Source organism: Trachinotus anak, unplaced genomic scaffold, assembly GCF_046630095.1.
Source record: "Trachinotus anak isolate AG129_WGS33_773 ecotype Australia unplaced genomic scaffold, CSIRO_AGI_Tana_v1 ptg000016l, whole genome shotgun sequence".
Classification (NCBI taxonomy): Eukaryota; Metazoa; Chordata; class Actinopteri; order Carangiformes; family Carangidae; genus Trachinotus; species Trachinotus anak.
In genome coordinates, this window is record NW_027273867.1 from 14942885 (window position 1) to 14957448 (window position 14564).

The 14564-nt window shown below is 41.8% G+C and overlaps 2 protein-coding genes across 4 annotated transcripts in view; both read left to right on the forward strand.

Moving 5' to 3' along the window:
* pard6gb (par-6 family cell polarity regulator gamma b) overlaps positions 1 to 8340 on the forward strand; it is a 32695-nt gene extending 24355 nt beyond the window's left edge. The window contains exon 3 of one of the 2 annotated variants that reach the window (XM_071499685.1): positions 6674 to 8340. In XM_071499685.1, coding sequence (XP_071355786.1) covers positions 6674 to 7791 — 1118 coding nt within the window. In that variant the 3' untranslated portion in view covers positions 7792 to 8340. The remainder of the gene's footprint in view (positions 1 to 6673) is intronic. The other variant, XM_071499686.1, reaches the window with a different exon arrangement.
* A 2313-nt stretch (positions 8341 to 10653) lies between these two features.
* On the forward strand, positions 10654 to 14401 carry bloc1s4 (biogenesis of lysosomal organelles complex-1, subunit 4, cappuccino). Of its 2 annotated transcripts, none has more exons than XM_071499691.1 (5): positions 10654 to 11078; positions 12105 to 12176; positions 12311 to 12412; positions 13016 to 13150; positions 13364 to 13612. In XM_071499691.1, the coding sequence occupies exons 1-5, from the start codon at positions 10737 to 10739 to the stop codon at positions 13460 to 13462; spliced, it is 750 nt and encodes a 249-aa protein (XP_071355792.1). In that variant the 5' UTR covers positions 10654 to 10736; the 3' UTR covers positions 13463 to 13612. The 2 variants fall into 2 exon arrangements, with proteins under 2 accessions (XP_071355792.1, XP_071355793.1); XM_071499692.1 differs by having other exon boundaries at positions 10657 to 11054; positions 13364 to 14401.
* The last annotated feature ends 163 nt before the right edge of the window (positions 14402 to 14564 follow it).

Genomic DNA, 14564 nt, shown 5'->3' on the forward strand with positions numbered 1-14564 from the left:
GCTACAGCATCCAGTGACCTAATGCAAAAGGCAGCAGAGTCCAGCACTATTTTCTCTCTCTCTCTCTCTCTCTCTCTCTCTCTCTCTCTCTCTCTCTCTCTCTCTCTCTCTCTCTCTCTCTCTCTCTCTCTCTCTCTCTCTCTCTCTCTCTCTCTCTCTCTCTCTCTCTCTCTCTCTCTCTCTCTCCAGTGATTATGGTCTCTCCTGTCACTAAGCACTGTGTCACGCTTGGCCGAAGACCATGATGGGGGCTGGGAGAGGGGGGGTTGTTGGGGTGCAGGAATGTCACTTGCATAGATGGACTGTAGCTGGATGTGCTGTGGACATAGCAACAGGCCAGAGGTTGTAGGCTGTAGTATACAGTAGTGAACTGATGCATATAACGCCATTCTCTTGTTCAAACTGCATGTCTCCAAAATTTCAACCTTTCATGCTCTTTTTATCACCTTTGTGACAATGCATTTTTACATAATCCTATGGGTTTTTAAATGATATATAATCTTAAGAAGTCAGGGACCCATACATGAAGTTAAATACTTAAAGAAATGGTTCAACATTTTGGGAAATCTGTGCTTTCTACCCAAGAATCAGACAAAAAGAGTTATAGCATTTTAATGTCTGCATGTTAAGCTGAATTTCCCATAAGATTCCAAAAAGTTGAAAAATTAAATTGCAAATCACAAATTTGGAGGTTGCATAGTTTTCACTGTGATAGTGACAATATGCTGATCTGTGCTCAAGATGCTAAGTGTAGCCTGTGGCATATCATCAGAATTTCATGCATGCATATGTCTCAATAGCCAGCTGTAACGTGGAGTGCTTTGCATGATCTGGTGTCACCACAGTAGTCATTGCTTCTGTGAAGCAGTCTGAAAGGATTGTGTGTTTGTGAAGTTCCCCAGCTGGGCTGCTAGTGTCTGGGTCATATCACTGGGTAAAAATATCATTACCAGAGGGGTCACACCCCTGAGGGGCCACTGCTAAAGCTGTAAGCAGAGTGTTGATGTTGTTGCCCCTACCCCAAGTCTCACATGCACACAATAACATGGCTTTTCACAGGTAGAGTTCTGTTAAAGTTTAGTTAGCGCTTTTAATAGCTAATTGTGATGTTTTATAGTATGTTCCCTTTTTTACTATTTTTTTTTTTTTTTACAGCTGCATTGATAGCGGCTCAACCAATCAGAGGTCAGGATTGGAGCGTTTTATGAGACATGCAATATGTACTGGCCACTAAGCACAGAGATTTCCATTCATGTACATTAACATGTGCGTGGACAGGCACATGTTAGCACTACAAACACAGCACTGAGACACAGCACAAATGGATATAAATTCTGGCTTTAGCTCGGGCAGCTGCTTGTGTTTCTCCTCGTGATGGTCCCTCTGCCAACACTGCTATACCAAAATTACTTGGTGTCCCAACTTTCACAAAGTCCTGTGTGAAATATCGCACATGAAGCCGGCCCCAAACACCTCTTCAAACACCATTAGTCTGAGCGTCTGTGTTGTTATTCTGGTGCCACTTAGTAGTCATATTCACTTATGTTAAGCCAGGAGCTAAGGTTTGTGTTTGCCTGTAACAGTCTACCTTTTCATGTCAGTACACACACACACGGTACAAATTGCCTGTTGATAAATATTATGGTACTATTTGTGTATGGCGCTCATTGCATCACACATGTAATTAAGCATAAAAAGCATTTGAAGCACAGTGTAAAAATGGAAGTGTTTTTTTGGTCAATTTCCATCGTCTTTTCAGTCTGTGTTTACAGTTGTGTTGAGTCAGGAGTGAATGTAAGAAGACGTGCCAGGAACAAGTGTGCAGAGGCCTTAATGGCTGATCATAAAACTCTTTAGATTCCTGCCTTTTTATGGGAAATGGTGGAAAGCAGTAGGACTTTAAAGAGCCTTCTTTTCACAGCTTTGGTTAACTAGAGGTGGGCTTCAGTGGAACAAAGACTATTTTTCCACATTTCCCTTTGCTTTGCAAGCTTGAAAACAGCATGGGGCATTCAACAGCAACCAAGTATCACAAAGAAACCAGTTTACTCCTCCTGAACGCACCAGGATCACACGAAAACTCTTCATATTATGTTTCCTGACTAATTTACATAATTGTCCGGTAGATCTCAGTTTTCATTAAAGTATGGCTGTGTGGAAGATTAGCAGTATGTCTTAACATGACTTAAACAGTATCCTGGCAAGCTTTAATTAGCCAGTTGCTTTGGTTCAAAGCAGCTTGTTCCTGTCTTGTGAGTGTTTGCAGGTCCTCAACCTGTTGGGAGATATCTCCAACTCCATTTACCCCCCCCCCACATTCCTCGAATGTCATGCACACACGCACACACAGAGACACGCACACTTCTGCAGGGAGAAGAATGTAGAAGCCTCCCAGAAGCCGTCTTTTCACCTCCGACCTCTTTCCCCTGACCTTCCCTGGGTTATGGATTGGAGCCAGGTTAGGTGGTGTTTTCTGGTATCATGGGGTTTCGGCTCCACTCCAGCGTGAGTATGGAAAACATGGCGATGTTGAAATCCCACTGTCAATTTCTGACCTTCTTTCTTTATCCACCAAGCTGTGTCAGAGCTCTCACATTACCCTCACTGATACTCTTTACCACAGATGTTTAATGGTATTTAAGTGAATGAATGTTTTTCCGTCCCTGTCAGCATTTAGCCTCGCTATTAGCTGGATTTTTAGTGGAATTCCCTGACCTTAAGTTTAGAACAAACTGAGGTTTAGGGTAAATGCAAACAGCTGCTGTGTGCATGCACTATATAAACAGTAGGTGTTACTAGATTGTGTATCACCTAAGATGATGTTTTATATTCTACACACTGGTCAGCAAATTACATTTGATAATAAATAACACTGTGGAAAAAATGAGGAACAGCTAATTGACACACCAAGTTTTTCTAATAGGCTTTTGTTCTGAGGTGCTGTTGAGACTGCAGATGCCTGGCAGTGACCCGACAGGCTTTGATCAACGGGTTCACATTGGCTTACCCATAATGCTTCAGTGTAGCAGGGATTAGGGCTGTCAGAAGTTGTTACGATAACCTTTGTGTGATCGGCTGGAACATGCTCACTTAGTCTAGCTCTGCGCCTGTGTGTGTGTGTCTGTGTGTGTCTGTGTCCCAAACTTGGCAGGGCTGAGTTAGGACTAGAAAGCTTTGACACCTGATAGTTCATTCTTAACTTCTTTAAAGTAATTAGTGGCCTTTGGATTTTGTTTCATTTGCAGTTATAGAACAGCGTAATTCTCTTGCATTATAGGATAATGCAACATGTGCATCAACTGGGCCAGAATATAAAACCCCAGGCCTGCAGACAGACATAGACAGACAGGGTCTTGCTGCCTCAGCCTAGTTCCATGACTCGACATTTTAATTTGTTGGCAATTTGTTTGGCATCTCCAACTACTGTAATCCCATGATGCTCCAGTGGTTTTACTGACCGGGGGAATATACGGTAACTTCAGTCATACTTGTTATGGAAGATACAGGGCACATAATGGCTGCAACTAACAATTATTTTCATAATTAATCTATCTAGTGTTTATTTTCTTGGTTTAACAATCATTTGGTGAAAAATGTTTACCACAATTACCCAGAGCCCAAGGTGATGTGTCTTCAGGTTGTTTGATTTATCCAACCACCAGTCCAAAACCCAAAGACATACAATTTACTGCTATTAAAGCAACAAATTCTCATATTTTGGCACAGTTTGGCATTTCTGACTGAAATAGGATTTAAATGATCAATTAATTACCAAAATAGTTGCTGATTCGTTTTATCTTTTGACTATTCCGTCTTAATTGTTTAGCTCTGGTGCACATGTGTATTTCCACTTCCTTGAAACGTGAATTGACTTCAGGGTTTCCTGAATGTGAACCTGCTCCACCTGAGGCTGTTTTCATTGTCGTCTGAAAGCCTCCTCTCTTAATTGGCTCGCACTCACATTCCTCCACAAACTATGTGGCATTACTTGATGTTTTGTATATTATATATTTATCTATCTTATGTAGATAGGTAAATGAAGACTTTAATTGAGTTTTTAATGAGGGAAAGGGCTCTCCTTACAAAGTCTGACTTTGCTTTTAGTAAGATGAGCACAGGGTAGCGATGTGTTTGTCTTTCTAATTGCATTTCCGAATACTGCTGACGGAAGAATTTACACACGCATAATTTTCCTGGTGGATTTTAACAAATATTTATCCATTTCAACCAATACTCAACTCTACCTCAATCTTGTCTCTTTAGCTGTTGCCCTAGGATATATCAAATGCGCCACCCCATGTCTTCGTATTTGCAGTTTTCTTTAAACAAATTACACCAGCATGGGTTTCTTATGGGATTTTACAGAACAGCTGTGAGACATTACACACAGAAAGCGTAATTATAGTTGTATCCATAGGATTTCTGACTGAAAGACGGTCTGTTCTACTGAAGACACTGGTGATGTGGTGGGCTGTGTGGTGTGCTGTTGGTTTCAGACTGAGGTGAGGGTGTGGAAGGAGGAGGGTTTTGCACCATAGACCCGTAATGAGACTTTCCCTCCAATATGGTTCCCATCAGGGAGACTTGCACTTGTGGCTGAAATTCCAGAGCTGCAGCAAAAGACTTGTCTGGATTTAATCAAATCAGCTCCTGCCACGACATGCATAGAAAACTAAGAATACCATGCACTATACGTTTGATGATACTCAGATGCTTTTGCAAAAAAAAAAAAAAAAATGGCATTGTTTTAAAAGAAAATGGTTTTAAAGCAGTAAAAGTTGATAAGAGGTATTTTCCAGGCTATTTCTTTATCAGGTATTATGTGATTTTGGCACAGCACTTTGGCTTGAGTCTGTGAGCACTTGACAACATTATTTCATGCTGTGCCACTAACACTCATTTATCATTCTTATTTTTGCCATGTTCCTCATTTTCCTCAATTTAGTCATTACCAGTCTCACATGTGCACTGTGGTCGGTGTCACTGCCGACTCCCACAAGCTGCTTCCTTTCACCTGACAGCGAGGACTTGCGCCGGGACAATGAGCACATACCAAAATTCGCACCATTTCCCACCATAGTCATTTCATTTCTTCTTTAAGGCTGTAACAAAACATGGTCCTGCTTAGTCAACACTCTGCTCAGGACGAGCAGGAGGAGGTAGTGGAGGAAGACGACGTATATTAATGAGTCAGCGCTGCATAGGGAGTTGTATGGCAGGCGTCCGCACTCCTCTGAGGCTGGAGGGACGACTGGCCAGCTGGCTCCAGACTCCATATTTCTTTCAGTGTTCCCTCCTTCCACTGTGTACTCTGAAGATGGGACCAGAAATTACAGTGTGCTCACCCGTAGATGCACACCTCCCGACGCACACACAATGATTCTATAAAGCAGGTGTCCCACACAGAAAGGCAAAGGTGACTCATCGCTGTTGCCCTGGAAGTGCAGGAGCTGATGCTCCCGCCTGGGGACCTCACTTCCTGTCACATCAGGCTTTGCTGTGTCCAGATTTCCTGTCTGCCTGAGAAGGGAAAATTAGAGATTTTTTTTTATCAAGGAGCACACATATGTTACTTTGCCAGAACCACAACTGAACATTTACTCATTTTTTTTCATAACTGTGAGACCTCATTTCACCATACTTTATTCCACTCTTTGCTAAGCCTCAATCCACCCTCCTTTATTTTATTGAAGCAAGTGCATGACCATGTTTGTCAGCGGAAATGTTGTTCCAAAGAAGTCACTCTCTTGCGAGGGTGATCTTGTCCTCCATGAAGGTTTTCATTGTTCCACTGATTGCTCTAAATCTCTGGTTGGAAACATCATGCTTTAACTGAGATTACCACACTAATCTTCCCTCACAGCTCATTCTTTCCACTATGTATTGTCTTGTCTCCCTTTGAGTTCACTTTCAGGTTATGCTAGAGGAGCACTGAGGACGTTTTCTTGTAGTATAACTGAACGTACAATCAGTATATCTATATCTTTCGAGTTCTGTTTGTACTGAGGGTAGTACATATATGTGTCTTTTGTATCCGAGTGCAGAAATGCACACTGGGAATCCCCACAGCTGCTGCCTGGTAACAGAAGGGTGGGTCACCTCTGTCAGCACAGGCAGGAATGCTCTGCACACTCAGCATTTTATCCAAACATGCACACACACACACAGGGTGTCTCAGTAGCAGCACTATGTCAATATAGCTGACATGCTCACATGTCATTTTTCATACATAGTTGGACTCATCATTCTAAAAGGGACACAGTTAAGCACTAAACCAGCAAGCACTCTTGTTTATGGCTTCAGTAATAAAAACTGTGTTAATGTCACATGTGGAATGAAATCTGGATAAATGATTAACAGGTCTCTTGCAGGAAAATTCTTTTCATGCACATCTGTGCATAGTTTGAAGAGAGGTTCTTGAGCTTGTAAAGCAGGTGGTTTGATTTAAAGGTGTGTCCATGTGTACAGGTTTTCTAGTTCTAGTAGGCTATGGAAACTTTTCTGTTGTTTGTTCAACTTTCCATGTCTTACTCTCTTAAACTTTTAATACCTTTAGGTATTAGGGGACAAATACACGTGATGGACTGTTTTCAACCTGTGTTGCACATTAACAGTGTTGAAACCTGTGCACTCATTTCTTTCTGTTTCTCTGTCTCCTTTAATTTCTTTGCAGAAGAGGTGGACTATGCTAACTTTGGCACCAACACAATAACGCGCAAGAAGAAGGCAGTGGTCGCACTGCGCAACAACGACGTCAACCGCAAGCGGCCACACATCCGCATCGGCATGCCCCAGGACTTCCGGCCTGTCTCCTCCATCATTGACGTGGATATCCTACCTGAATCACACCGTCGTGTCCGACTGTATCGTCACGGCTCAGACAAACCCTTGGGTTTTTACATCCGAGATGGAACCAGTGTACGAGTGACACCGCATGGGCTGGAGAAAGTCCCCGGCATCTTCATATCCCGGCTGGTGCCTGGAGGGTTGGCAGAAAGCACTGGACTGCTGGCGGTTAATGATGAGGTCCTGGAGGTGAACGGCATCGAAGTGACTGGAAAGTCCTTGGATCAGGTAACAGATATGATGATTGCCAACAGCCACAACCTGATCGTGACAGTCAAGCCAGTGAACCAGCGCAATAACGTGGTCCGCAGCAGCAGGATCTCGGGCAGCTCAGGCCAATCGTCTGATAGCAGCGGATCGACCGGCTACCCCAGTTTGTCAGTGGCCTCAGTGGGAGTGATGTCCTCTGGAGCGCATGGGTACCAAGACGACCTGGAGAGTGACGAAGAGGCAGATATCGTCATTGAAAGCAGCCTCAAGCGGCCGTCTCAGAGGTCCAACGCTTCCCTGGCGTCCAGTGTGTCACGCACGCACCAGCAGACACCTACAACAGTTTCAGGCCCAGCAGCACCTCCCAGCCCCCCCACACGTCCTTCATCGGTAGTCTCCACTGCCTCCTTCCACACCCAGCCGAGCCTCAACGGAGGGTCCCACCACCACCACCACCACCACCAACACCACCAACACCAACACCACCACCAACAACAACACAGCAGCCTCAGCTACCAGCTCCACAGAGACCTGAACCTTCAGCACAGCCCACACCAACAGTCCCAGCACAGTCACCACCACGTACAGCCTCCGCATCACAGTAGCAACCCAGCCCTCCGCCACAGCAACGGCAGCCTGCACAAAATCCTCAGCTCCCTGAAAACGGACCCACGACACAGTCTGGCGCTGCCCAGGGGAGGGGTGGAGGAGGATGGCACCGTCATTACCCTATAATACTTTTAAACACACACTCAGAGACATAAACATCCCAAACTGCTCAGAGACTTTAACTGGAACAGCAGTGCTGGATACATATGAGCGCAAGTGAGTTTTGTCAGATACTAATTTTGTAACTTCTGTTTGTTTTTACAAGATATTTGATAACAGGAAGTTGCAAGCCAGGAAACAAGGAAAATGTATTGTATATATTTCTTGTATTTTTAAAGTTGTTTTTGTCTTACATGAAAAGATTTGTACGTATGTATGTAATCAGCATCAGAACAAATAACTGTTTTTAGGCGAGTCCACTGTATCCTAGAGTTCTGAATGTGCCTACAGCTGATATCTTCTGTTAGTGACCACTTTTATTAAGATCCTTTCATTCTTATTACTGGGACCAACTTGGGGTTGCTTATGGATGTTTTTAAAGAGTAAATCTATATTTCTTATATTCTGATAAATGCTGTGTAGAGTATGATTTTTTTTTTTTAAATAGTTCTTTTATGCATTGATGATTGTGATCAAATTCTTGTATCTGTTCCAATAAATTATTCTGTCTCACAATTTTGCGAACTAGAGATGTGATGTTTTGGTTCAGAATTAATGGCATTGTTCAATTTAAAAGCCATCGATTCCATATTTGTATAATTATGTTGCACTTGAGATGCTCGGCTCATTTGAAGAGCTATTAAACTTGTAAGGATATAGACGATAGAGTTTAATTCTGGAGATACGACAACTTAATGGCTCCAAAATGCTACAACTAGTTGGTTTTTCTTTACCGTTTATGAGCAAATTTTACTTTTTTGCACCTAAATAGTCAATGATATATCATGACTCGTAAAGGACACTTGAGTCAAAAAGTTAAGAGTGAACATAAGTTTTTCATTGAGAGATAAAAGTTTGTGTGATTCTTTTAGTCTTAGTTTAACCTCAGTTCAGTTCCCCGATTTCATCACAGTTGTTGGTGCTTAAAGTTGTTGTAATTTCATTTGTTTCACCCAACTTCAGTAGCAAAGAAAATCCATTCACTGTATGTTTAATTTTGTCTATTAAACATACAGTGGATGCAGCTTTAATTCAATATTAATTCGTCAAGTTTAGCTTGACTGGTTTTAGGGGGAAAACTATCTAAAACAAAACATAACGTCTACTTTAGGTTTCAGCCCCTAAGAGACAAGTCAGAGGCTCTTCTATAGATTCGCTGCTGACAGTCAACAGGACATGATAAATGATCATGGCAGTGATTGACATCCCATGTCTTCAGCAACAACAGCATCTGGAGCCAAGGAATGCATAACCATAACCAATGTCATAAGGGGTGTTACTTTGGTTTTTTGGAAATTGCAGGCAGAAATTTTGGAAATTACTCTGAAGATATTTCCAGCTCAGTACATACAGCAAACTAGGTAAAACCACACTGATTACTTACAATGTAATGATTCAAAGACAACAAATAATTAAGGGCAATTAAGAGCGCTACCAGAGCATTTTCATTGTTACCTCAACTTCACCCCAAACATGCCAATCTGCAGCTTAATGCAACAAACCCATGCCATTTGGAGGCAATAATCAGGTTGAGTGGAAGTAAGTTAGACACAAAGGTGAAGTCTCAACACAAAATGATTTGCTCTAGACACCACAAGGTGAAGACAGGAGTATTTGAAGGCCGTATTTCCCCTTTTCAGACACAACCAGTCTTTATCATCCTCTGGCTGTTGGATACAGCCAACGTTATCTGACCTGGACACGCAGAAGGAATGCAGCTTTGTCCTGGGTCAGAGGCCCGCCAGCAGCAACAAACTCCTTTCACCTCTCTGCTAATGAATGTGTGTCTGCTGTGTTTACCCAGCATGCCACACACCTCAAACAGCTAAGAGATCATTGACACCCAGCTGCTCTGCTTTGGTTGTAGTATGCACTGCCAAGCAGCAGACTCTGGGTCCACAGGGAGACCCCAAATCCCGACAGTCACTCAATCAAACTGTGCTATCAGTGACTGGACACTAAACTCTCAATCAAGTGGCAACCAGCATGTGAACTAGAAAAAATGTTACTTAGTGGTGTACAAGTAGGTGTTGACTGATTAACGCTGACAAAGTCTTGGTAGATATCAAATTTAAATGAAATGCATCTATGACAAGAAAAATAATAATTTTACGTGAAAGAAATACTCCTATAGACCAACCAGTTACTGCCACAGTGGTAATTCTTTTACCTGACCATGTCCAAAGGTATGTCACCAGTTGTCATAGTTTTTGCATAAGACCTGTGGAGACCACTGAGGTCCATTGCTGCAGTAACTCTCGCTGCCATCTGCTGGCCAAGATTGCAACGACATAGTCTGTCATGAAACGTGCCATGCACGTAATGGACATCAGTGTAACCACAATATTCACGTTTGATTTCATAATTGATGGGACAACACTTTCTCACCTTTAGTATGATAATGGTTTTGACTTGATTGTGTAAAAACACATTTTTAATCATGACATGAAATTCCTTCCCAAACTATCAGACACATCACCGTGATTGTGTGTTTATCCTGTTTAAAAAAATAATGTTTGCAGGTTATTAGTTTGACGTCTTTTGACACACACACACACTAATAAACGACGTTCCTGTTCACTACATGGCTTTGCTTCAGTTCATTTTTTTTTTTTTTTTTTTTGATTATACATCCCTATTGCATATTTATATCCCAGTGTTTCTGGTTATTTTTCTATATTTTATTTGTTCGGGGTTTACAAGCATGTCTTGTTTTTAACTTCAATCCTACGTGTACAGGAAAAGTCCATCACAGTCTATAGTGGGCCGTAAAATAAAAAGGTTTTCAACGCTTTGGTTTACGGCACACTGTTTTGACTCTTACGAGCCACCGTCGGCTGCATAACACACGTGATCCGGTCAGTCCGTTGACAGGGCAAAACACGGCAGGAGATCTGAGAGGCAGAGGAGACATGGACCATCAACAGATTGACAGGGTGGGCCTCTTGTCCCCCCTGGAGGAGTCCAGCGCTGAGATCAGCAGGGACAGCGGCATCGTCTCCCAGAGTGCGAGCAGTCTGTCCATGGTGAGCGAAATCCTCAGCAGCGGCACGGTGTCGCAGAGCCCCAGCTTCGGCGCGGCAGCTAACGTTATCCCCCGAAGCCCGAGTCTCAACGAAGCAGCAGAGCCCGGGACGACCGACCAGCACGACCCGGAGCAGGACGACGAGGTCCTGAGACACACCGCCCTCAGCTACTCCAGCTACATCAGGGCGACAGCTGGAGAAGAGGTTTGCGCCAAGTCACCAAGTCATGTGCGGACTGATTAGCTGCGTTGACGTTAGGCCCTTCGTGGTATCACTTTCCGACGAGGCGACAAGTTGTGTATAAGCTGTAATTTATGGAAGCATTAATGCTTAATTAATCAGTTTCTAATCTTTTTAGATCAGTTATGAGGCATTAATAAGGACGGCCAGATTCTGGTTGCCAGATTGTGGAAAATTGTCCTCCATTATAACACTTTTTTTTTTAGTTCTTTACTACTTAGTGAGACCCCACCAACGGTCTTTTTGGCCTCCTCCCCTGTGGAGGGAGTGCTGCAGGACATTTTGACCAAAGTCAATTCATAAAGTGTTTATTTCTATTACAACTGCAAACGTGTTGCACTGCAAAATGATCAAAATGCTTTTCTTTTTTTGTATTTTTTGAGGACCAATACCGTTTGAGATATCACCCTTCTCTTCCTGTTAATACAATATAATTGGGTGCTATCAGATTGATTCAAAGAATATTTATTGTCTGGAAAATGAAGGGTTCACGACACACCGACTGTTTAAAGTCATTTTTTTATCTTTGTGATGTTACTCCAAGTCAGAGAGCTCAAGTCCAAGTGAAAACTGAGTTGTAACACTTTTTTCTCATCAAGTCTCATGTCGGCACATTTCTCTTCCGAGACTGATTCAAATCTAGGTCATTTTACTTCTTGTTTCTGGCTCCCAGTTGCCCTATGGTCAAATAAAACTTGTTCATAATGTCACATATATAAACAGTCTGAGCCCACAGACTCAGTCAGACTTGTCCTCACTTTAAGAAGACAGCTGTCTGTATTTGTAGGTACTGACTGTATGACGGCCGACCCACTTGCTCGCTGTCACTCCTGAGTTGACATTAACTGGATAAGCATGATACCAGGCAGAGCGAGCTGGCTCTGTAGGAAGACAAAGGCCCCTGTGTTTTAGCTATGTGGTCCTTGCTAACACAATTTAAAGGAATTTTACTGGATTCCAGTTTGTATGTGTGTGTCACATTTAACAACGTTTCTTTCAATGATTTATCTTTAGATCCTGTGCTTGGAGAAGAGCTTGGAAGAAATGCTGACCAGAGTAGATGAGTTTGTGGGAATGCTGGATATGGTAAGATAGTTCGGGCTATGAAACAGTGAAAGACTGTGTGTTATAATTAAGATTGTCATGAGTGCACTGTATCTCATTTTTTACTGAATTAGATGCATATTTGTCTTTTGCATCCCTTCATGTTTTGTCTCCAGATCCGTAATGATACTTCCCAGATAGTGAATGAAAACCTACCTCAAATCCAGCAGAAGTCCGATGAAATGAGACAAATATACAAAAGAATTGATAAGTTAGAGGTAAGTGATCATTTTAACTTTGTGAGGTTGAAGGAGTTATAATGCAGTGCTTTTGTAATGCGCACTTGACCCAGTAAATGACAGCCTGTAAGCCACTCCAATAAGGACCGTGAAATGAATGTAACATGAAACCTTTGATGTAATCAGACAGAAACAGGATTTGTGCAAAATGTTTTATTTATAATGAAGTATACAGTATATCCTCTTCACAAGAGGAGAAAGTGTTAGAGCTGCAGTTTTTACTGGTTGGCCACTTCCTATTTTCTTCTATCAAAAATGGAAGTAAATGGTAAACAATAGTCTTGGTGTGCAGTATGTTGTATCCAAACACTAATATTGTTTCAAACACACTGAGTAGCTAATTGAGACAGAAGCCAACTTGCCAAGACATTAACACATTAATAATAAGCCTGTGTCTTTGGTGAGGTATGAAATACAGGATTATGTTTATTCTGTTTCCATTCCAGTGCCTTCTTGGTTACATTCACAAACACTTATCATTTTTTAGGAAATGTTATATTTGCAAAATACAAAATAATTTTGCCAGGAATCTTGATTTTTTTTTTTCCGCTTTTTGCCATGTTATGTCTGATGTGCACACAGGCCTTTGTAAAGATGGTGGGAGCCAATGTCAGCGCCATGGAGGAACAAGTCACGCAGGCAGAGGGAGAACTAGGAACACTACCAGGTGCTTTCAAGAAGATCCTTCGCACAATGAGTGTCCCAGGCTTCTTAAATGTAAGAGCTCCTTCATGATCTTCAGAATTTATACTTTTACCTTGTCAGTTTGCTGTGTTAGTATATAAACAGTGAACTATGGTGTGAAATTGTCTTTTCTACCACTGACTTGAACATCACCCTTTCCCAGTTAACATATTTAAGATTGTTCTCAGTTTTCTCCAGGGTGAGCTATTGGACAATTAAGATTAATTTGTGTCTGTTCATTGACAGAAACCGGCCAGCCCAAGAAGACCAGCACCACATCAGCGTCAAGAGGTCCCCAGCGTGTTTCAGACAGATGATTATTTCACATCACAGCCAGAACAGTGACATGCTAGAACATTTAACTCAACATAACTTGGTTCTAACCTCAGAGGCCTGTTTGGGTGAAACTTTTACTGCCAGCCATTGCAAGAGGATCTAGTGGTTCAGCGGCCTCAACAAAGCAATAGTAGCCTTTCTGAGCAAGTTACTGGAAGTGAAATGCGTGAGGACACTCGCATTTTTGAGCGCCATTTTCCTGGCAGCAACAAGAACTGAACTGTAGCAAAATTATTTTAAAAGTGCCTAAATGGGTCTTATTTCTGTCAGTCTTGTTTTCACTAATTGTGAGGAAAACAATGTCGGTTGTTAAATGTGACAAGTCAGGAGGACAAAGTCACCCCACTGTAAAGAAGGTACAATAGGACGAGCTGTAAAGATCTTAGGATGTATTACACAAAGAATTAACCCAGCGTTTTTTTATAAATTACATTCCTGTTACTGGTGTTTGTAAAAACTTGCACGCTGTTATAAATTAATCTGTATTTCTAAAATCTCAATACTCTCCCTGAGCAATATTGATCTCGACCAGTTAAGCTTTAATGTCTTCCATTTCAAAATATTGACTTTATTGCTAGCCTGACGTTACTGGCTATGGATGACAGTTGTCCCATTGATGTGGGGCCACATGTTTAATGGCACCTTTATAAAGAAGAAGAAGAAAAAAAAAAAAAAAAAAGCACACTAATGATAAGTTTTTTCCATTTCACAAGTCCAACTATCTGATGATTCAAAGTTTGGGCCAGTGATGAAGCTGTGATAGAGTGAGTTCTGATAGATGTGATGTGGCCCTTACCCTTCCAACAAGGTTTAATGAGCAACGGTTGCAGCTATGATTCGTTATTCGATTCATTCTTTGCCAAAATAGTTAGGAATAAGGATGTTTCATTTATAAGTTGATTTTGGTTTACGTTTTTAAAATAATCATTAAAGATTTATTTGTAACAAGCCCTTTGTTGAATGTGCCATTAATAGTAATTTCTCTCAGTCTTGGTCATAATGTTTTTGAGTTTATTGTATAGACTGTATATGCAAAGACTGCCTTAAAAATGTTTTGTGATTTTTTTTTTTTTTTAGCTCCGTGTTCGGTTTTTCAAGCAGGGTTCCCCCG